At 40.4% G+C, this 24,179-nt stretch overlaps 1 protein-coding gene across 1 annotated transcript in view; it reads right to left on the reverse strand.

Annotated features, from left to right (window-relative positions):
* The window catches only part of PDE4A (phosphodiesterase 4A), a 373,112-nt gene that overhangs the window by 28,651 nt on the left and 320,282 nt on the right, over positions 1-24,179 (reverse strand). Inside the window, exons 11-12 of the mRNA XM_053718013.1 lie at positions 18,556-18,720; positions 1,279-1,378 (exon numbers count right to left, since the gene is read on the reverse strand). Coding sequence (XP_053573988.1) covers positions 1,279-1,378; positions 18,556-18,720 — 265 coding nt within the window. The remainder of the gene's footprint in view (positions 1-1,278; positions 1,379-18,555; positions 18,721-24,179) is intronic.

Raw genomic sequence — 24,179 nt, forward strand, 5'->3', positions numbered from 1 at the left:
GGAAGAGGGGAGGGGGCAGTGTCTGCTACTAGCCCCTTTCAATGGGTGTCCCAGCTTAACCACATCAACAGTGATAAACCTGGAGCTTCTAAGTAAGTTTTTAAAAGGTTTTATACTGGAGTTTTAGATCTGTTTCTGTGCATATTATTCTTTATAGTAGTGTCTATTACATGCAGTTATATGAAAATGGGTGTATACTGTCCCGTTAAGTGCAGTGGAGAGTTCTTGAGTGAACTTTTGTTATATGTAGTGGGTAGGATTGCAGTTGGTGGGTATTCGGTATAATACATGGGAATATTATATGGAATCTGTAGATGAGCAATTTGGTGCTTTGATGACATGGCATTTTAGCTGTGGTTGTGTGCTGCAGGAGGTGGGAGTTAGATGTTGTGGTTTATGGGGCAGGGGTGAAGCAGCTTTTTTATACAGTGACTTTTGAGGACTACTGATTTCTAGGGGAAACTGTTATTTAAATACATCCTACAGCACATGGTTTTCGGGAAATAGGCAGCTTTCCCATATATCTTGCCACAAGGCTAATAACTTTATATGAAGGGAATTACATATAAATAACAGATCATTGTTTGTTGCTGATAAACACTTGGATCCAATTTAGTGTTATACTAATGTTGTGTGGGAGGGGTATAAGAGTGTTATATCTGCGGAGACCAGAAAATAGCAACGGTATGCAGTGGCTTAGTATATTTCAATAAACTCCTGTCAGCCTCTGATTCTCAATAATATGGATATGAATGATCCTTAGGTAAATACTGTATGGAATAATATAGGGATTGGATTGACTGGTAATGCAATCTATGTTTCAGTAAATTTAAGGGAACGAGTATTGTATGCTTGTACAATATTACCCTCTCCTGCAACAGAGGTCTGAGCAGCCACACTGCTCCTGAATTGAAAGGGCAACAAACATGTTATTCTTGAGTTATTGCCTAGGATAGTAAGTTAACCGGCAAATATCATGCCTAGGCATAATGAATCAAGTATCAATGCAAGTCTATAAACACTTTAATACTTAGCCAGTCGTTAATGCACATAAGTAAGATGTATCTTTTGATAGAGTGGATGCATACATCTTAGTATATCTTAAAAAAGCAAGCTAATAAAGGAAGGAAAAAGATTCAGCCAGCTTTTGTTATTACGTAACAGATGTTATGTATTGTATTCTTTTTAACAGATGTTATGCGTTGTATTCATTGTAAACCATTTTTGTACTGACAAGGGACATAAGCACTAGATGCAGAGGATGGCAGATTCACTTACTTGTATTAATAAGAAACTGATTGGATACCCCAGGATGGTCCACGTCATGGATAGCAGCTGCAAATATTGCAGCCAAAATCTCCAGATCTGTAAACACCGCCTGACAGAAAGCGAAAGGAAAAGCTTTGTTATTCACTCTATCAGACAAGTGTGCATAGGCTTGAATACGTGAAATATCCTATGTCTCTATATGTAGCAACAAGATAAGTTTAAAAACAGAAGTTATTATGGAACCTTATAAAAAAGGGATTTAAAGCATATTTTAAGTGCAGAAATAACTACTCCACAGAATTAATTCTTTGTATAAGAGCAGTCAAGCTTTGCAGAGAAAGCAAACAGCTATAGATAGAAATAGAAACAGATTTTGATGGCAAACAAAAAAAGAAGGCCCGTTTAGTCTGCCTATATTTACATGACGTGCAATCTTAATTTATTCTTAAAATAGCACTATGGTATTGTGAATCATAAGGGTATCTAATATCAAGTAAGATATATCAGTGGGCCACACAGCTATCAAACTTTTATTTGGTCAGTGTGAGAATATGTGTTATAAATATTACAAGTAATGGGCAAGCGTCTTTTTTATTTTTTTTATAGAATAGTTTTAATTTACAACTATTTAAGACAAAAGTCTTAAAGAGACATTATGGTGTAAAAATAATACACACTATTTCATTCATTTTATTATTTTTATTATATATATATATGCAAAGCTATCCTATGTGTGTTATTTAGGCACTGGCCATAGTCTCATCTTAAGCAGAAAAGGGTGTTCCAGGAGTGGAACCCTTTTGAAGGAGTAAAACCTATCTCAATAGAACAATAGATCTAGGGATAGATTACGAGTGGAGCACTTACAGTTACGCAAGAGCAAAAACATAATTTAAGTTTACCAGATACATTCCTTTCCTTCCTGACAGGGAGAATCCACGACTTAATTCCTTACTGTTGGGAAATACAACACCTGGCCAACAGGATGAGGCAAAGACACCCCAGCCAAAGGAGCTCCCACTTCCCCTATCCCCCAGTCATTCTGTCGAGGGAACAAGGAAAAGTAGGAGAAACATCATGGTATATAAGGTGCCAGAAGAAATAATATAAAAAGCGAGCTGCCAATCAAAATTAAATAAATTACGGGTAGGGTCGTCGACTCTCCTCCCAGGAAGGAAAGGAACTTATCTGGTAAGCATAAATTATGTTTTCCTTTCATAAGGCAGGGAGAGTCCACGACTTCATTCCTTACTGTTGGGAAAACTATACCCAAGCTCCAGAGGACACTAAATGAATAACGGGATGGAATAGAAAAAAGAGGGGGATCCTTATTCTGAGGGCACCGCAGCCTGCAAAACTTTTCTCCTGAAAGCTGCTTCAGCCAGAGCAAACACATCAAACTTGTAAAATTTAGAAAAAGTGTGTAAGGAGAACCAGGTAGCCGCCTTACAAATCTGATCCACTAAGGGTTCGTTCTTAAAAGCCCAAGAGGAAGCCACTGCTCTAGTGGAATGAGCCATTATCCTCTCAGGAGGCTGTCGTCCCGCTGTCTCATAAGCTAAGCGGATGACACTCCTCAGCCAGAAAGATAGAGAAGTCGCAGTAGCCTTCTGCCCCTTACGCTTCCCGCATAGATGACAAACAAAGAGGAAGATCGTCTGAATTCCTTAGTAGCCTGAAGATAGAACGTCAAGGCACGAGCCACATCTAGATTGTGAAGCAAACGTTTCTTCGGTGAAGAAGGATTAGGACACAAGGAAGGAACAACAATTTCTTGATTAATGTTACGATTCAACACCACCTTAGGGAGCAGCTCTAATTTAGTGTGTAAAACCGCCTTATCAGCATAAAAAAAACAGATAAGGAAAATCACTTTGCAAAGCAGAAATCTCCGAAACTCTACGTGCAGAGGCAATAGCCAACAAAAAAAAGAACCTTTCAAGACAACCATTTAATGTCAACAGTATGCATAGGCTCAAACGGAGCCTGCTGCAAAACACTAAGAACAAGATTGAGGCTCCAAGGCGGAGGCCCAGATCTGAACACGGGTCTGATCCTAGACAGAGCCTTAACAATGAACTGCACATCCGGAAACTCCGACAATCTTTTGTGCAGTAACACCGACAGGGAAATAGCAGATAGACCCTTCTCCAGTCCATCCTGGAGAAAAGAAAAATTCTGGCAACCTTAACCTTATGCCAGGAAAAGCCACACTCTTCACACCAGTACAAGTAAGTCCTTGAACCAGAGTGTCGATAATACTCTCAGAAAACCCTCTCTTGGCTAAGACTAAGCATTCAATCTCCACGCAGTCAGCCTCAGAGAATCTAGATTTTGATGAACCAAGGGACCCTGTATCAGCAGATCTCTGCGACAAGGTAACCCTCCACTGAGGAGATGAGGACAGCCCCACCAGATCCGCAAACCACGTCCTTCGTGGCCACGACGGAGCAATCAGAATCACAGATGCTCTCTCCTGCTTGATGCGAGCCACCACACGAGGGAAAAGCGGTAATGGAGGAAAAAGATATGCGATTCTGAACCTCCATGGTAGTGATAGGGCATCTATCAGTTCTGCCTGAGGATCCCTCGACCCGTACCTTGGTAGCTTGGTATTGAGATGGGATGCCATGAGATCTATCTCCCGCGTCCCCCACTCGCTGCATATCTCTTTAAACACCTTGGGGTGAAGAGACCATTCCCCTGGGTGAAAGGATAGCCTGCTGAGGAAGTCCGCTTCCCAGCTGTCCACATCCGGAATGTGGATCTCTAAAGCGTACATTTGTGAGTCTCCGTCCACTCTAGTATCTGAGATACTTCTCTCATCTCCAAGGAACTTCTCGTTCCCCCTTGATGGTTGATATAGGCAACCAAGGTTATATTGTCTGATTGGAATCTGATAAACTGGGACGAACCCAGAAGGGGCCAAGCCTTCAAGGCATTGAAGATTGCCCGAGTTCCAAAATATTGATCGGAAGGGAGGACTCCTCCTGAGTCCACAGACCTTGTGCCTTCTTGGCACCCCAAACGGCTCCCCAGCCGGAAAGGCTTGCGTCCGTCCGTAGTCACAATCTCCCAGGACGGTCTCAAAAAGCATGTGCCTTGGGACAGATGATATGGACAGAGCCACCAGGAGAACAAGTCTCTCGACAGGCTATTCAGCACAATCTGTTGGGACAGATCTGAATGGTCACTGTTCCATTGTATCAGAATGCATAGTTGTAAGGGTCTGAGATGGAATCTGGCAAAAGGAATGATGTCCATGCAGGACACCATGAGTCCGATTACCTCCATACACTGAACTACTGAGGGTCTTGGGGAGGCCTGGAGGGCAAGACATGCAGAAGTTAGCTTGCAACGTCTCTGATCTGTGAGGAATATTCTCATGGAAATGGAGCTTATTATAGTTCCCAGGAAATTTACCCATGGACTCTTTTCCAAGTTTATCTTCCATCCATGTGATCAAAAAAGACTAAGAAGGGACTCTGTTCTTCTGCTAGACGAAAATATTGTGCCTGTACCAAGATATAATACCTCGTGTTCTGGCAATGGCTAGAAGAGCCCCCAGAACCTTTGTAAATATCCTTGGAGCAGTAGCTAGGCCAAACGGAAGAGCTATGAACTGGAAGTGCTGATCCAGAAAAGCAAACCTCAGGAACTGAAAATGTTCCCTGTGAATCGGGACGTGAAGGTATGCATCGTTCAGGTCTATTGTGGTCATAAACTGTCCTTCCTGAACCAGAGACAGGATTGACCGTATTGTCTCCATCTTGAAAGAGGGAACATTCAGAAACTTGTTTTTGGCACTTTAAGTCCAGAATTGGACGAAAAGTTCCCTTCTTTCTTTGGAACCACGAAAAGGTTTGAATAAAACCCCAAACCTCTTTCTGCTGTAGGTACCGGGACAATTACTCCTAGAGAGGAGATATCCCGTATGCAACCTAAGAAGGCAGCCCTCTTTTCTGATCTTGTCAAAAGACTGGAGAAGGAATCTGCCCCTGAGCGGATGAGACATGAATCCTATCCTGTATCTCTGAGATACAACCTCCAGAACCCAAGGATCCTGTACATCCTGGAACCAAGTGTCTGAAAAAAGAGACAGTCTGCCCCCTACTCAATCCGATCCCTGATCGGGGGCTGTCCCTTCATGCCAATTTGTTCTTGGCCGGCTTCTTAGTCTGTTTGGACTTATTTCAGGATTGAGCCAGCTTCTAAGTACTCTTGGGCTGCTCGGACTTGGAAGACCACTGCTGTTGTTGTGACTTGTCAGCACGAAAGGAACGAAAATTAGACAGTTGCCGTCCCTTAGGCCTATTCTTCTTATCCTGCGGTAGGAAGGCACCTTTCCCTCCGTTAACCGTAGAGATAATGGAGTCCAGCCTTGGGGCAAATAAAATCTTCCCCTTGAAGGGAAGAGACAGGAGTCTGGATTTAGAAGTCATATCCGCAAGACCAAGACTTCAACCAGAGAGCCCGGCGGGCTAGAACCGCATATTTGCGTCACAGATGAAGGAGTTAGCAATTCTCAGTGCCTTATTTCTCTCCTGAATATTCTCAAGGGGAGTCTCCACCTCAATGAGCTTCGACAGAGTGTTGCACCAGTAGGTAGCTGCTCCAGCAACCGTGGCTACAGCTGCCGCTGGTTGAAATAAAAACCTTGTATGTCAGAAAAGTTTCCATTTTTTTATCCATAGGCTCTCTAAAAGAGGAACTATCCTCCAAAGGGCTAGTAGTATACTTAGCCAGCGTGGAAATAGCGCCATCCACCTTCAGGATGGAGCCCCACAAATCTAATTGAGAGTCAGGGACCATGATTTTTTTTTAAAAAAAAGTAGACGAGGAGGAAAAAGAAGTTCCTACTCTTTACCATTCGTTAGTAATAATGTTCGCCATTGTAACTGGCACAGGAAAAGTCAGAGGGACCTTCCTATCTTTGTAAACCCTGTCTAATTTAGAGATCTTAGGCTCCTCAGGGAGGGTAGCCTCTGGAACCTCTAGACAGAACCTCCTTTAATAAAAAATGCAGATGCTCAATTTTAAATCTAAAGAAGGGTACCTACGCTGAAGGAGGTTTAGTAACTGAAGTCTCTGACTCAGAAAGTTCACCCTCTAAAGTTACAGAGGGTAACTCATCGGTAAAATATGTAAGGAGAGCACAAACAAAAGGCCAGGTCAACAAGAGTTAGATGGGGGATGGGTCGTATGAGAATAGTGAAAGATGAATATGTAGCATATAAAATGTCAATTTAATCTCAGAGTTAAAATAGGGCCTTGAAAAAGGCCCTATTGGTGGGCCGAAACGCGTTGACCTATATGGTGAGTTACATTTTAATCAACTATAGTTATTCACAAACGTTAATGCTCTATGTTGTACTATTTCTTTTTTTCAGGTTTGGAATTTTTGTTCTTTTTTGTTCGTAGCTGAGCACTACCAAGAATCCAACTAACACTGCATTTTCATTATTATTGATTATTTTTTCTATATTTTTTATTTCATAATTTGGCTTGAAATGTTTACCACATTTGAGGAATTGTTTTCAACACCACTTTTCACCATTTGACTCTTTTTTCATTTGACTTATTTGTTTAAAATTTTTTGCTTACCACATTTGCTTTTGTTTTTAATATTTTGTTTTTTCACAATTGGAATAATCTACACATTCGGATCAGTTGGATCATTGGAATTTTTTCAAATTTTTTCACATATTTGGACTATTTGAATTGATCTTTTCATTTTTTAAGAACTTTTTCACTATTACTTCAACATTTATCACCACACGTCTTTAGGATGAGATAACCATAGCATCATCTACATAGGCAGTATTATCTATACTACTATATTAACGTAGATCCCGGAGCGGTCACCATTGTTTTATAGTACATTGTTTTATAGTATTTTGTTATTACTTGTCTCCAACTGTTTTTTCACTATTCTTATATCTGTCATTTGTTTTTATAAATTGTACCATGGATCCATGTATTTATATATATTTGTAATTATATGTATTTGTAATTCTTGACATAATTGATTTTAACTCTGAGATTAAATTGACATTTTATATGCTACATATTCATCTTTCACTATTCTCATACGACCCATCCCCCTTCTAACTCTTGTTGACCTGGCCTTTTGTTTAGGTGCTCCTTACATATTTTACCAATTGTTCTGTTAGATTCTCAATGGGTAACTAGGGACCCATTTGTAAGGGAGCTTTAGGTCTTATTTCAAGTTAGCGCTGTCGGATAATTCCACTTTTTTCTAATACAGAGGTTAACTCATCCTCAGATAGCTGGGATATAGTAGCTAAATCCAACAAATATATAGATGACTCTAGATCAGGAGACCTATGTTTAACCTTTCTCTTGCTTTTGATAGAGCGAGGTAAGGCACTCAGGGCAGCAGACACCGCCGATCGTAACTGCACGGTAAAGTCTGCTGGAAAAAAGCCCCCCCCACATTTGGAGGATTTGTTGAGCCGCGGGGAACTGCATGTGGAGCTGCTCAGAAGGGCTAATAGCGCAGGCTTGTCTCCCTTCTTAGACTTTAGAACAGTGTTTAGGCAAATGGAACACAATTGAGCAGGCGGGCAAACCACAGCCTCCTCACAATATAAACAGGAATTATTAATTAGTACAGAAGGAGCAGAACCTTCTAATGTAGTATCAGAGTCCTTCATAGCTTTGTATATACCCACAGGACAATCAAAAATAAATGCTTTTATTTAAAAAATGGCACCTTAATACACCCAATGGCATGGGGTACTCACCACCTTCTAGAACCAGACAGCTAACAATAAAAATGCTCTCCTCTGGAGTTATGTCTGCCGCAGGATCTTAGGAAATGAAAAAGACAACACCCGGTCACGTGGTACGTAAGACAGGACTTCCCCTACTATGAAAAAGGACGCCAAGCTATTATGAGCTGCGCAACACTCCAAAAACGAAAGTGAAACCTGTTTGTTCCAAGCCAAAACACAGTCTATAAGCCTAAAAAAAAAAAACTCACATTAAGCAAATATAAATCCCCAAACTGTTTAAATAATCTTCCTGAAGGAGATATTAACCCTTGATCCTATCGAGGTATAAAGGAGCCACACTGTGACCCTGTATAGCGTTTTAAATTGTACATATAAAAAACGGTCTTACACTCCAGGATCCGTAGAACAGGCACAGCCTCTCAAGTGTGACAGTCTTGCAGCAGCGCTTCTGACATGGACTTGAGTGTGAAGCAGCAAGCAGTGAAACTCGTCAACACTAATTGCTCAGGAGCTGTTAGCGACAGTCTGGATGGGTTCGCAGAAAAACTTTCCTGGCATCTCCAGACTCTTTCATCAATACTCTCACTGAGAGGTTGACATGATTACTTAAAACTGAAGAGGGAAAAAGAAAGGCGCCAATAGGGTAATAATGCTAATACCCAGATAAAATGTGGGGAGGGTGAGGACCAATACTCACAAACAAAGCAGCACTATGGCGTGCCTGAAAAAGCAGACCGGGACCTCAGCGTCGCCCGGAAGACAGACAACGGCAGCAGCTAATCCTCGAGCCGGACCGTGTTCCGTATGGCCAATCAGGATCTCAGAGTAGTGACACACCTTCCTCTTTGTGTGCCGGGAATCTGTACACTTACAGAGGAAAAGTCAGGTCGCGGTAGACAGTGTGTAAAGCTCTGGTTTGCTAACACTTGCACAGTCCACAAATGGAAAGAGGGGAGAACAAACTCCAGCAGGGTAAAGATAAAACAATTTTATTAAAATGTCTTAAAATAAAGCAACGCGTTCTCGGCTACACAGAGCCGTTTCATCAGGCTGTAAGTGCCGCAACCTGACTTTTCCTCTGTAAGTGTACAGATTCCCGGCACACAAAGAGGAAGGTGTGTCACTACTCTGAGATCCTGATTGGCCATACGGAACACGGTCCGGCTCGAGGATTAGCTGCTGCCGTTGTCTGTCTTCCGGGCGACGCTGAGGTCCCGTTCTGCTTTTTCAGGCACACCATAGTGCCGCTTTGTTTGTGAGTATTGGTTCTCACCCTCCCCACATTTTATCTGGGTATTAGCGTTATTACCCTATTGGCGCCTTCCTTTTTCCCTCTACAGATTTCTTCACCGTCGACATACGTAACGGAAAAGCAGCCTACAATTGGATGATTTGGACAGACCCCCACCACCATTGTACTGTGCGCACCTCCTTCAAAAGTTTGTTTCTCTGACTTTCAATTACTTAAAACTCCAGTCCTTTCTCAAAGGGAACATACCCATTACAGGACTATCCAAATCTTCTGACACTTCTCTGCCACCTCCTATAGTGACGAAAGGCAAAGAATGACTGGGGGATAGGGGAAGTGGGAGGGATATTTAAGCCATTGGTGGTGGTGTCTTTGCCTCCCCCTGGTGGCAATGTATTGTATTTCCCAACAGTAAGGAATGAAGTCGTGGACTCTCCTTATGGAAGGAAAAGGGGTTTATTGCGAGTGTTTGCGTGCGTCTTACAAGTTAAAAGTAAACACGATCGCCTGAGTGCAATTGAAGATAAAGCGCGGCTGGTTTGTGCAACCTCAGAGCTCTGGTTAACTGTTGCGAAACATAAAAGTGTCACAAAACACATCAAAAATACATTTAAATGTTCAGTTACACTCATAATAACAACATCTAATAAAAATTATTTAAAAAAAACATACTGAATAAAAAAAGGTATAAGGGCTCAAAGACATGAGGTCTCAGGCTTTTAGAAAAATAAGGCAGGCAAAGGGCTAAAGATGGATATATATATATTTTGAGTGTGTGTACATATGTATTTATATGTCTTTATATGTATTTACAGACATACACACGCATATAAACACATAAATACATATGTATACATATCTACACACATATATACATATATGTGCATTGGAGCCCTTTGTAGTTAAGTAGATTAAACATGTAAAATCCATTGCCCCCCTTGTATCATGTGACAGCCATAAGCCTATCACAAAATGCATATACACATATATTGTGCACTTACTCAGAGTTATAGCCTCAGAAGGCGTGCATTTAAAAAGATTGTGCATGTTTTGATAATGAAAGTATATTGAAAAGTTGTCTTTTTTAATTGCCTGCTATATCTGAATTTACTTTTTTTTTTACTTTAGTGGCCCTTTAAATAAGATTTAAAAGCACTTTCTAGCCAAAGCTGAAATGAACATGAGGACATTTCAATTTTGGTTAGAAGCATTTTTGCAATGCTTCTAGCTCACAGGAGCACTGTTAGATATCCTCTTTACACAAGCATTTTAAGAGCTGAAAGCTGGTGATGTCTTGTACGATGACTCAGTTTTAGATCATACAAGCAGTCTCCAGCGTTCTGAACCTGGTCTACAGTACTAGACGTATTTCTGCTAATACATATCTGTTATGCAGAAATTTTTCTATTCAAGATTAAAGTGAATAGCTGCAGCACCATGACTTTTTTTTGTCATATAGTTTAAAATATGCTAAGACACCTTGATCTGGTCACCATTTGTCCAAATGCTGTAAAACTAACTCTTCCATTTTGTTTTGTAATGTTCCCCATGGGCTTTGCACCCAGGCTTGGCTGGGGTTAACTGCTTGAGTCCCTGAAAGCTGTGTAGCTATCTGTGATTGCTGGTGAGAACCTAGGGCTGTGAGATTTCCAGGGTCATGGGATGTGTACCCAGTCCGGGATGGGAGTCCATTTCCGTGTTTTGTATGTGTCTAGACAAATTTAAAAGGGCCTGTGTCACCCTTGTTTATATATCAGTTTGTTTGATTGAAGACTTGCATTGTGTAACTAAGTTAGAGACCCAGGGAGCAAGAGACCTTGACGTAGTTTTGGGCCTATCACCATTTGGCCAAATGCTGAAACTAACTTTTCAATTTTCCAAGAGAGTGCCAGACTTTCTATGTGGTGTATCATCCATTCATCCATCCATCCTTCTATCTATCTATCTATCTATCTATCTATCTATCTATCTATCTATCTATCTATCTATCTATCCACACAGATACATTGACACCTTATCATTGTGCACTTTCTAGTGTTGCAAGCACATATTAGTACATATATATTAGTACATTAATAAAAGTTTATTATTAATACATTAAGGGCTAGAATACAAGTTGAGTGCAAAAACATAATTTATGTAAGAACTTACCTGATAAATTAATTTCTTTCATATTGGCAAGAGTCCATGAGCTAGTGACGTATGGGATATACAATCCTACCAGGAGGGGCAAAGTTTCCCAAACCCAAAGATGCCTATAAATACACCCCTCACCACACCCACAATTCAGTTTAACGAATAGCCAAGTAGTGGGGTGATAAAATAAGGAGTAAAAAAGCATACAAAAAGAGGAACTGGAAATATAATTGTGCTTTTATACAAAAATAATAACCACCATAAAAAGGGTGGGCCTCATGGACTCTTGCCAATATGAAAGAAATTAATTTATCAGTTAAGATCTTACATAAATTATGTTTTCTTTCATGTAATTGGCAAAAGTCCATGAGCTAGTGACGTATGGGATAGAAATACCCAAGGTGTGGAAAACCACAGAAGAGTCACTAGAAAGGGAGGGATAAAATAAAACAGCAATTTCCGCTGAAAAAATTAAATCTATACAAAAAAATAAGTCTCTCATAAATTTCACATAAATTACAAGAGAAAAACTTAAATCATAAGCAGAAGAATCAAACTGAGACAGCTGCCTGAAGAACTTTTCTACCAAAGACTGCTTCAGAAGAAGCAAATACATCAAAATGGTAAAATTTTGTAAATGTATGCAAAGAAGACCAAGTTGCTGTTTTGCAAATCTGATTAACCGAAGCTTCATTCTTAAAGGCCCAAGAAGTGGCGACTAATCTAGTAGAATGAACTGTAATTCTCTGCGGCGGAGATTGCCCCACCTCCAAATAAGCCTTGTGAATCAAAAGCTTTAACCAAGATGCCAAAGAAATGGCAGAGGCTTTCTGACCTGTCCTAGGACCAGAAAAAAAACAACAAATAGACTAGAAGTCTTCCTGAAATCTTTAGTAGCTTTGACATAATATTTCAAAGCTCAATATCCAAAGAATGTAAAGATCTTTCAAGAGTATTCTTAGAATTAGGACACAAGGAAGGAACAACAATTTCGCTACTAATGGTGTTAGAATTCACAACCTTAGGAAGAAATTTAAATGAAGTCTGCAAAACAGCCTTATCCTGATGGAAAATCAGAAAAGGAGACTCATAAGAGGGAGCAGACAATTCAGAAACTCTTTGAAGAGATAGCCAAAAAGAACAACACTTTCCAAGAAAGTAGTTTAATATCCAAAGAATACATAGGCTCAAAAGGAGGAGCCTGCAAAGCCTTCAAAACCAAATTAAGACTCCAAGGGTTCAGGGCCGGACAGAAAGCTCAGAATGCTAATGCACTGTGGCTGAGCTCTGTAGCAACCCGACGGTTGCAGGTTCGATCCACGACAAGGTCCACTCAGCCTTTCATCCTTCCAAAGTCGATAAAATGAGCAGTGCCTTGAGACCCTTATGGGTGATTAGCCACGCTTTACAAGTACCCCATACATACAAGGAGGAGAGATTGATTTAATAACAGGCTTGATACAAACCAAAGCCTGAATAAAACAGTGAATATCAAGAAGCTTAGCAATATGTCTATGAAATAAAACAGAAAGAGCAGAGATTTGTCCCTTCAAAGTACTTGCAGACAAACCTGTATCCAAACCATCCTGAAGAAACTGTAAAATTCTAGGAATTCTAAAAGAATGCCAAGAGAATTTATGAGAAGAACACCATGAAATATAAGTTTTTTAAACCCGATAATAAATTTTCCTTGGAACAGACTTACGAGCCTGTAGCATAGTATGAATCACTGAGTCAGAGAAACCTTTATGACTAAGCACTAAGCGTTTAATTTCCATACCTTCAAATTTAGCGATTTGAGATCCTGATGGAAAAACGGCCCTTGAGACAGAAGGTCTGGTCTTAAAGGAAGTGGCCAAGGTTGGCAACTTGACATCCGGACAAGATCCGCAAACCAAAATCTGTGAGGCCATGCTGGTGCTATCAGAAATACATGCGATTGTTCCATTATGATCTTGGAGATCACCCTTGGAATAAGAACTAGAGGTGGAAAGATGTAAGCAGGTTGGTATGGCCAAGGAACTGCTAACGCATCTACCATCTCCACCTGAGGATCCCTGGACCTGGAAAGATACCTGGGAAGTTTCTTGTTTAGATGGGACACCATGAGATCTATTTCTGGAAGACCCCACATCTGTACAATCTGACAAAATACATCTGGATGGAGAGACCACTCCCCTGGATGTAAAGTCTGACGGCTGAGATAATCCGCTTCCCAATTGTCTACACCCGGGATATGTATTGCAGAAATTAGACAGGAGTTGAATTTTGCCCAAGAAAGTATTTGAGATACTTCTTTCATTGCTAAAGGACTGTGAGTCCCACCCTGATGATTGACATATTCCACAGTTGTGATATTGTCTATCTGAAAACAAATGAATGATTCTCTCTTTAGTAGAGGCCAAGCCTGAAGTGCCCTGAAAATAGCACAGAGTTCTAAAATATTGATTGGTAACCTCGCCTCTTGAGGAGTCCAAACCCCTTGTGCTGTCAGATAACCCCAGACAGCTCCCCAACCTGTGAGACTTGAATCTGTTGAAATCACAGTCCAGGAAGGACGAACAAAGGAGGCCCCTTGAACAATAAGGTGATGGCTTAACCACCAAGTCAGAGAGAGTGTTTCGACAGGCAGAAACCAATTTCATTTGTCTCTTGTCTGTTAAAGACAGCGCCATGGACACAGAATCTGTCTGGAAACCTAAAAAGGTGACCCTTGTCTGAGGAATCAAGAAACTCTTTGGTAAATTGATCCTTCAACCATGTTTTTGAAGAAACAACACAAGTTGATTTGTGTGAGATTTTGCTAAATGAAAAGATTGAGCCAGTACCAAGATATAATCGAAATAAGGAAACACTGCAATACCCTGCTCTCTGATTACAGATAGAAGAGCAACTAGAACCTTGGAAAAGATTCTTGGAGCTGTTGCTAGGCCAAATGGAAGAGCGACAAATTGGTAATGCTTGTCTAGAAAAGAGAATCTCAGAAACCGATAGTGGTCTGAATGAATCGGAATGTGAAGATATGCATCATTTAAGTCTATTGTGGACATAAAATGACCTTGCTGAACAAAAGGCAGAATAGTCCTTATAGTCACCATCTTGAAAGTTGGGACCCTTACAAAATGATTAAAAATGTTTCCTTCTTCGGGACAATTAATAGATTTGAATAAAAACCCAAACCCTGTTCCAGAAGTGGAACTAGTACAATTACCCCTGAAAGCTCCAGATCTGAAACACACTTCAGAAAGACCTGAGCTTTTACAGGATTTGTTGGAATGTGAGATAGAAAAAAACTTCTCACAGGAGGTCTTATTCTGAAACCTATTCGATACCCTTGAGAGACAATATTCTGAATCCAATGATTCTGAATGGAACCTGCTCAAACGTCTTGAAATAATTTCAATCTGCCCCCCACCAGTAGAACTGGATTGAGGGCCGCACCTTCATGCAGTTTTGGGGGCTGGCTTTGGTTTCTTAAAAGACTTGGATTTATTCCAACTCGAAGATTACTTCCAATTGGAGCCAGAGTCCTTAGGGAAAGGAGTGGTTTTCTGTTCTCTATTCTGACAAAAAGAACAAAATCAATTAGAAGCTCTAGTTTTACCCTTAGATTTTTTATTCTGAGGCAAAAAACTCGCTTCCCACCAGTAATAGTGGAAATAATAGAATCCAACTGAGAACCAAACAAATTATTACCCTGGAATGATAGAGATAGTAACCTAGATTTAGATACCATGTCAGCATTCCATGATTTGAGCCATAAAGCTCTTCTAGCTAAAATAGCCAAAAACATATTTTTAACATCAATCTTAATGATATAAAAAATAGCATCATAGAGAAAATGATTAGAATATTGAAGCAAATGAACAATGCTAGACAAATCAGAATCTTTTTCCAGTTGTGTTAAAGGGACATTAAACTCAAAATTTTTCTTTCATGATTCAGATAGAGAATACCATTTTAAACAACTTTCTAATTTACTTCTATTATCTAATTTGCTTCATTCTCTTGATATTCTTTCCTGAAAAGCATATCTAGATAGGCTCAGTAGCTTCTGATTGGTGGCTGAACATAGATGCCTCATGTGATTGGCTCACCAATGTGCATTGCTATTTCTTTAACAAAGGATATCTAAAGATTGCACCAAATTAGATAACAGAAGTAAATTGGAATGTTGTTTAAAATTGTATTCTCTATCTGAATCGTTATTTTATTTTTTTTAGGTTTAATGGCCCTTTAAGCTATTCAACAAAAAGGTTGATGCAGCCGCAACATCAGCCATAGAAACAGCAGGCCTGAGAATATAGCCAGAATGTAAATAAGCTTTCCTAAGGTAGGATTCAATCTTCTTATCTAAGGGATCCTTAAAGGAAGTACTATCTTCCATAGAATAGTAGTACGCTTGGCAAGAGTAGAAATAGCCCCATCAACCTTAGGGACTTTTCCCCAAAACTTTAAATTAGTCACTGGCAAAGGGTAAAACCTTTTAAACCTAGAAGAAGGAACAAAAGAAGTACCGGGCTTAGACCATTCCTTAGCAATCACATCATAAATAGCATCAGGAACAGGACAAACCTCAGGAGTAATCACAGGAGGTTTATAAACAGAATTTAAACGTTTACTAGATTTTTTATCAAGAGGACCAGACTCCTCAATATCCAAAGTAATCAATACTTCTTTCAACAAAGAACGAATATACTCAATCTTAAAGAGGTAAGTTGATTTATTAATGTCAATGTTTGAAGCAGGATCTTCTGAGTCAGAGAGATCCTCATCAGAAGTGGATATATCAGTATGTTGTCGGTCATTACAAAATTCATCAGTATCATGAGAAGTTTTAAAAGACCTTTTACGTTTATTAGAAGGCGGAATAGCAGACATAGGCCTCTATCAAAGTCTGGCAGACCTGATCTGACAGTGCGGATCAGGTCCGCCAGACCTCGCTGAATACGGAGAGCAATACGCTCTCCGTATTCAGCATTGCAACAGCAGCTCACAAGAGCTGTTGGTGCAACTCTGCCCCCTGCAGACTCATGGCCAATCAGCCACCAGCAGGGGGGTGTCAATCAACCCGATCGTACTCGATCGGGTTGAATTCCGGCGATGTCTGTCCGCCTGCTCAGAGCAGGCGGACAGGTTATGGAGCAGTGGTCTTTGTGACCGCTGCTTCATAACTGGTGTTTCTGGCGAGTCTGAAGACTCGCCAGAAACACGAGCCATCAAGCTCCATTCGGAGCTTGATAGATAGGCCCCATAGCCTTCTGTATTGCATCAGCAATATCATTTTTCATATCAACAGGGATATCATGTACATTAGATGTTGAAGGAACAACAGATACTGTACTAGTACTAATAGAAACATTTTCTGCATGCAAAAGCTCATCATGACAACTGTAAAATGTAAAAGAAAAAATAACAGTTAAACAAATAAATATCTTATTTCCTCATATAGCAGTTTCAGGAATGGGAAAAATGTAAATGCAAGGAGCATATAGGAAGTGGGGTAAAATAAAAAAATTTTTTTTTTGGCGCCAAGTATGACGCACAACGCAAAAGGAAGTATAACAATTTTTTGGGCGCCAACAAACATCCAGAAATGACACAACTTGCGTCATAACAGACGCAACTTCGCGCCAAACAACCTGGCGTCAACTAAAATGCAGGAAATGACGAATTTGCGTCATCATAGATACACATTCGAGCCAAAAAATTCTCGCGAGCCTAAATTTGGCCGCAAATTTTTTAGAGAAACAAGTCAAATTGAAAAAAAGATTAAACCCCAAGTAAGAAAAAAATAAAATAAAAAAAAAAGTAACATCCTAAAATCCTAAAACAAGATTCCCATACTGAAACTGCTAGACTGCAAAGGGAAATATACATAGACCTGACTCATGGAAAATATAAGTAAACACATATATTTAGAACTTTATATAAATACATAAAGCGCCAACCATAGCTGAGAGTGTCTTAACTAATGATACATACTTACCGAAAGACACCCATCCACATATAGCAGATAGCCAAACCAGCACTGAAAGCTATCAGCAGAGGTAATGGTATATAAGAGTATATCGTCGATCTGAAAAGGGAGGTAGGAGATGAATCCCTACGACCAATAACAGAGAACCCTTAAAAAGATTTCCCGCGAGAGAAACCATAAAAATCAACAGACGATACTCTCTTCACATCCCTCTGACAAACACTGTATTTTGAGAGGAACTGGGCTTCAGAATGCTTAGAAGCGCTTATCATAGAAGAAAAAAAAAAAAAAAAATCAAGCACAAACTTACTTCACCAGCTCCATAGGAGGCAAAGTTTGTAAAACTGAATTGTGGGTGTGGTGAGGGGTGTATTTATAGGCATTTTGAGGTTTGGGAAACTTTGCCCCTCTTGGTAGGAATGTATATCCCATACGTCACTAGCTCATGGACTCTTGCCAATTACATGAAAGAAATATTGCTTCCGTGCACTGGTATTACAAGTTTGCATTACACGTAAGCATTGCGCTCATGAGAGCGCACTTCCATAGGTTCCAATGGGAGCCTTGTTCTCATGCCGTGAGCCATGGCATGAGAAATAGCACAGCAAATAGGGTAAGTCGCACAGCCAAGGTCTGCAAATATAAATTTAATATATACATATATAATTATGCGTTAATATGTAATATATGCATATTAACACATAAATATATATGTATATAAGCATATACATATATATTTACAGGGAACACACAGTTCCCATAGACAGAAAAAAAAACTGTCTAAAAAGTGCCTTTACATTGCGAACACCCCGCATCCACCAACTTTAGCCCCTTATAACTGCTTTGTGCAGTTACTTTATAAAAAAAAATAAAGATGCCACTATTTTTATTTTTTAATAAAGATTACTACACTGAAATTTGGGAGCAACTGGGGGATATTTAAAAAATTAACCAGAGGTCTGACCTCTGGTTAATTTTCTGAGCGCTAATTGCTACTTATAATGGCTGTTTTTTACAGCGCGTCCGTAAACGATAAATTTGTATTCTGTCCCTAATTATGCTACTTTATCTTATTTTGCAAAATTAAACTTTCCTATAACAAAAACAAAAAAAAGAATGCTATTAAAACTAAAATGTGTTCTATATAAAACTAAAGATCTCACATCCAAAGCAGGCGTGGAGAGGAGGACATGCGTGGACTGAGTGACGTCAGCTGCATGAAGGCTGTTGTGATAGGCAACATCCGCATGGTAGTGATCTTCTAAGGTCATCATATACGTGATTAACGTCTCCACTGGGATTTTGAAGGTTTTACAGAGTTCTCTCTCCTGCACACACAAGTAAAGAAAGGTGAGACAAATATGCAAAAAGGACATAAATACTTCCCAATCAGATCATCTGCTAATAAATAAAAACAAATTACGTCATTTTCAATGGCAAGTTTCTAATACAGTTTTTTTTTGGTATTTTGTTTAATTGAAAATCGGTTCTTATATTTAAATCTGAAAGTTAATACAATGAAGCTTTGAATGTAAAACTAGAATATGCAAAAATAAAACATGTGATATGTGTGATCTATGGTACAGAAAGTCTGCTAATGATAAGGAGAGTAACATAAAAGTTACCACACCTATATTGTGTTCCAATGTAACCTAAAATCATAACATACAAATTGAAGGACATGTATGAGAGAGAAGTAATTATGTCTATTTGACAAAATAATAAATACAAAGATATATATAACAGATTGATAGTTTCCTTCTGCTATTGGCTTCTACATCTTCCCCTATGTTGTCAAGACAGAAAATAACACTAGGGGGTGCAAAAACGTAAAAAATAAAAACAAAAACTAATAGTATTATACAGGCCTGCCCAAACTATGGTCCATGAGTCAGATCTGGCACTCCAAGGCTTTTTTGTGTGACCCTCACCATCAATGAGCAGAACACTGACATCAGTCATTTGTTGTTGCAAAAGTAGCTCAACACTTATTAGGTAATTAAGCATAAGTATTTTGTGAACTTGAGTGGTATATACAGTTAAAATGAATTAATACGGACAATTTTTTTTTAATTTTAACTAAAAGTGTAATTATAATCTAATTTTATTTTGAGGTTTTATCTTTTGCATAAGTGTGAATATAATGTCAAATAGCCCTTTGCCAATCCCACTATTAGTTACAGGCCCTGCATACAAAAAAATTGTGTGCCCCTGGTATATTTTAGGCAAATTGAAAATTGAACACTTTATACTAACAAAGTATTGACAAAGTGTAGGCTTCTTATGCTCTGGACTTAAAGGGACATTGTAGAGTATATTTTTCTCTGCTTGAAAGTGTTCCCAATGATCTGTTTCACACCCTGGAGTGTATCAAATTGTTTATAAATAGCTCCTTTACCTTAATTTTGTAATTTGAAATGGCTACTTTTGACTGGAAACCACCATCTATACTAAAAATATTACCGGTATACGTCAGTATTCTCTGTATAAAAGCTATGTAAACAAAAGGCATCAGTTAAGTTCTCGGTGGGAGGTGAAAGAGATAGGAAATAAAATATTCCTTTTAAATTGCTCTCTTCAAGCAATTGTTTATAGACAGAGATACAATAAGAGAGAGAAAAAAAAATGTTTTAGGAGTTCTCCTATTTCTGCAGGCCCAACCCATTTATATGGGCATGTTCTTGAGAAAAAATTATTGAAGCTTCAATCAGTTAAACAGCTATTTCATATCTCTATATAAACACTATAAAATATAAACAACGGAGCAATTTCTCATGCATTTTATATGCTGCAGCTACTATAACAAGTCATTGGGAACACATTAAATGGAAAACAATTTTACAGTACAATGCCCCTTTAAATCTGCCTGGACTGATTTGTCCAGGATGATTAACAAGCCCTCATCTGGCTCAGCCAATATAGAGGCAGCACAAGTTTTTACTTGTGCAACAATAAATTTCCTGGCTGGAAGCCTTGTCTGCTCTCATAAGGCTAGATTATGAGCGGTGCGCTAACTGTTGTACGCAAGCGAAAACAGAATTTATGCTTACCTGATAAATTACTTTCTCTTACAGGTGTATTCAGTCCACGGATTCATCCTTACTTGTGGGATATTCTCATTCCCTACAGGAAATGGCAAAGAGAGCACACAGCAAAGCTGTCCATATAGCTCCCCTCAGGCTCCGCCCCCCCAGTCATTCGACCGACGGTTAGGAGAAAAAGGAGAACCATAGGGTGCAGTGGTGACTGTAGTTATTGTAAATTAAATTTGAACCTGACTTAAATATCAGGGCGGGCCGTGGACTGAATACACCTGTAAGAGAAAGTAATTTATCAGGTAAGCATAAATTCTGTTTTCTCTTACTTGGTGTATTCAGTCCACGGATTCATCCTTACTTGTGGGATACCAATACCAAAGCAATAGGACACGGATGAAGGGAGGGAACAAGTCAGGTAACCTAAATGGAAGGCACCACTGCTTGCAAAACCTTTCTCCCAAAAATAGCCTCCGAAGAAGCAAAAGTATCGAATTTGTAAAATTTGGCGAATGTATGCAGAGAAGACCAAGTCATGCTTGAAAGCCCACGTGGAAGCCACAGCTCTGGTGGAATGAGCTGTAATTCGTTCAGGAGGCTGCTTACCAGCAGTCTCATAAGCCAATCGGATGATGCTTTTCAGCCAGAATGAAAAAGAGGTAGCAGTCGCTTTCTGACCTCTCCTCTTGCCAGAATACACAACAAACAGGGATGATGTTTGTCTGAAATCTTTAGTTGCTTTTAAATAGAACTTTAAAGCACGAACCACATCAAGATTGTGTAACAATCGTTCCGTCTTAGAAACTGGATTAGGACACAGAGAAGGAACAATGATTTCCTGGTTAATATTTTTATTAGAAACCACCTTTGGAAGGAAACCAGGTTTAGCACACAAAACAACCTTATCTGCATGGAACACCAGATAGGGTGAATCGCACTGTAAAGCAGATAGTTCTGAAACTCTTCGAGCAGAAGAAATGGCTACTAAAAACAAAACTTTCCAAGATAATAACTTGATATCTATGGAATGCAAAGGTTCAAACGGAACCCCTTGAAGAACTGAAAGAAAGAAATTTAGACTCCATGGAGGAGACACAGGTCTATAGACAGGCTTGAGTCTGACTAAGGCCTGAACAAACGCCTGAACGTCTGGTACAGCTGCTAGACGCTTGTGTAACAGAATAGACAAAGCAGATATCTGTCCCTTTAAGGAACTAGCTGACAGACCTTTTTCCAACCCTTCTTGGAGAAAAGACAATATCCTTGGAATCCTAACTTTACTCCACGAGTAACCCTTGGATTCACACCAACAAAGATATTTCCGCTATATCTTGTGGTAAATTTTCCTAGTGACAGGCTTTCTGGCCTGTATCAGAGTATCTATAACTGAATCAGAGAAACCCGCTTAGCTAGGATTAAGCGTTCAATCTCCAAGCAGTCAGCTGCAGAGAAACTAGATTTGGATGCCTGAAAGGACCTTGGAGTAGAAGATCCTGCCTCAATGGCAGTTTCCATGGTGGGACCGATGACATGCCCACTAGGTCTGCATACCAAGTCCTGCGTGGCCACGCAGGTGCTATCAGAATTACCGAAGCCCTCTCCTGTTTGATTCTGGCTATCAGCCGAGGTAGAAGAGGAAACGGTGGAAAGACATAAGCTAGACTGAATGACCAAGGCGCTATCAATGTATCTATCAATGCCGCCTGGATCTGGATCCGTAAAGGGGAAGTTTGGTGTTCTGATGGGACGCCATCAGGTCCAACTCTGGAATGCCCCAAAGCTGAGTTAGTTGAGCAAAAACCTCCGGGTGGAGTTCCCACTCCCCCGGATGAAAAATCTGACGACTTAGAAAATCCGCCTCCCAGTTGTCTACTCCTGGGATGTGAATTGCAGATAGATGGCAGGAGTGATCCTCCGCCCATTTGATAATCTTGGATACTTCCTTCATTGCCAGGGAACTCTTTGTTCCCCCCTGATGATTGATGTACGCTACAGTCGTGATGTTGTCCGACTGAAATCTGATGAATTTGGCCTCTGCTAGTTGAGGCCACGCCTGGAGCGTATTGAATATCGCTCTCAGCTCCAAAATGTTTATCGGGAGAAGAGATTCTTCCCGAGACCATAGCCCCTGAGCCTTCAGTGAGTTCCAGACCGCACCCCAGCCTAACAGACTGGCATCGGTCGTGACAATGATCCACTCTGGTCTGCGGAAACTCATTCCCTGAGACAGGTGATCTTGAGACAACCACCAGAGAAGAGAGTCTCTGGTTTTCTGGTCCATTTGAATTTGAGGAGACAAATCTGCGTAATCTCCATTCCACTGTTTGAGCATGCACAGCTGCAGTGGTCTGAGATGGATTCGGACAAAAGGGACTACGTCCATTGCCGTAACCATTAACCCAATTACTTCCATGCACTGAGCCACGGAAGGCCGAAGAATGGAATGAAGAACTCGGCAAGTATTCAACAGTTTTGACTTCCTGACCTCTGTCAGAAAGATTTTCATTTCTATCCTGAGTCTATTAACGTTCCCAGAAAGGGAACCCTTGTGAGCGGGGACAGAGAACTCTTTTCTACGTTCACCTTCCACCCGTGAGACCTTAGAAAGGCCAGAACGATATCCGTATGAGCCTTGGCTCTGTGAAAGGACGACGCCTGTATTAATATGTCGTCCAGGTAAGGTGCTACTGCAATGCCCCGCGGTCTTAGTACCGCTAGAAGGGACCCTAGCACCTTTGTGAAAATTCTGGGAGCGGTGGCCAACCCGAAAGGAAGGGTCACGAACTGGTAATGTTTGTCCAGAAAGGCGAACCTTAGGAACTGATGGTGATCTTTGTGGATAGGAATATGCAGATACGCATCCCTTAGATCCACGGTAGTCATATATTGACCCTCCTGGATCATCAGCAAGATTGTCCGAATGGTTTCCATCTTGAAAGACGGAACTCTTAGGAATTTGTTTAGAATTTTTAGGTCCAGGATTGGCCTGAAAGTTCCCTCCTTTTTGGGAACTACGAACAGGTTTGAGTAAAAACCCAGTCCTTGTTCTGCAATAGGAACTGGGTGTATCACTCCCATTTTTAGAAGATCTTCTACACAGCGTAAGAACGCCTGTTTCTTTATTTGGTCTGAAGACAAATGAGAAATGTGGAACCTTCCCCTTGGGGGAGAATCCTTGAATTCTAGAAGGTACCCCTGAGCAACTATTTCTAATGCCCAGGGATCTGGAACATCTCTTGCCCAAGCCTGAGCGAAGAGAGAAAGTCTGCCCCCTACTAGATCCGATCCCGGATCGGGGGCTACCCCTTCATGCTGTCTTGGTAGCAGGAGCAGGCTTCTTGGCCTGTTTACCCTTATTCCAGCCCTGCAAGGGTTTCCAGGTTGCTTTGGGCTGGGAAGTGTTAACTTGCTTTGCAGCAGCAGAGGTTGCGGCAGGTCCGCTCCGGAAGTTGCGAAAGGAGCGAAAATTAGCCTTGTTTTTGGCCTTGAATGGCCTATCTTGTGGAAGGGCATGGCCCTTGCCTCCAGTGATATCTGAAATAATTTCTTTCAGCTCTGGGCCGAAAAGGGTTTTCCCCTTGAAGGGAATGTTTAACAGTTTCGTCTTGGACGACACATCCGCCGACCACGATTTGAGCCAAAGTGCTCGTCGCGCCATGACGGCAAAACCAGAGGTTTTCGCCGCTAATTTAACATTTTCTTAAAGATAGGTGGGGGAACAAAGGGTACACCTGGTCTCTCCCACTCCTTAG

Source organism: Bombina bombina, chromosome 6, assembly GCF_027579735.1.
Source record: "Bombina bombina isolate aBomBom1 chromosome 6, aBomBom1.pri, whole genome shotgun sequence".
In the NCBI taxonomy this organism is placed as follows: Eukaryota; Metazoa; Chordata; class Amphibia; order Anura; family Bombinatoridae; genus Bombina; species Bombina bombina.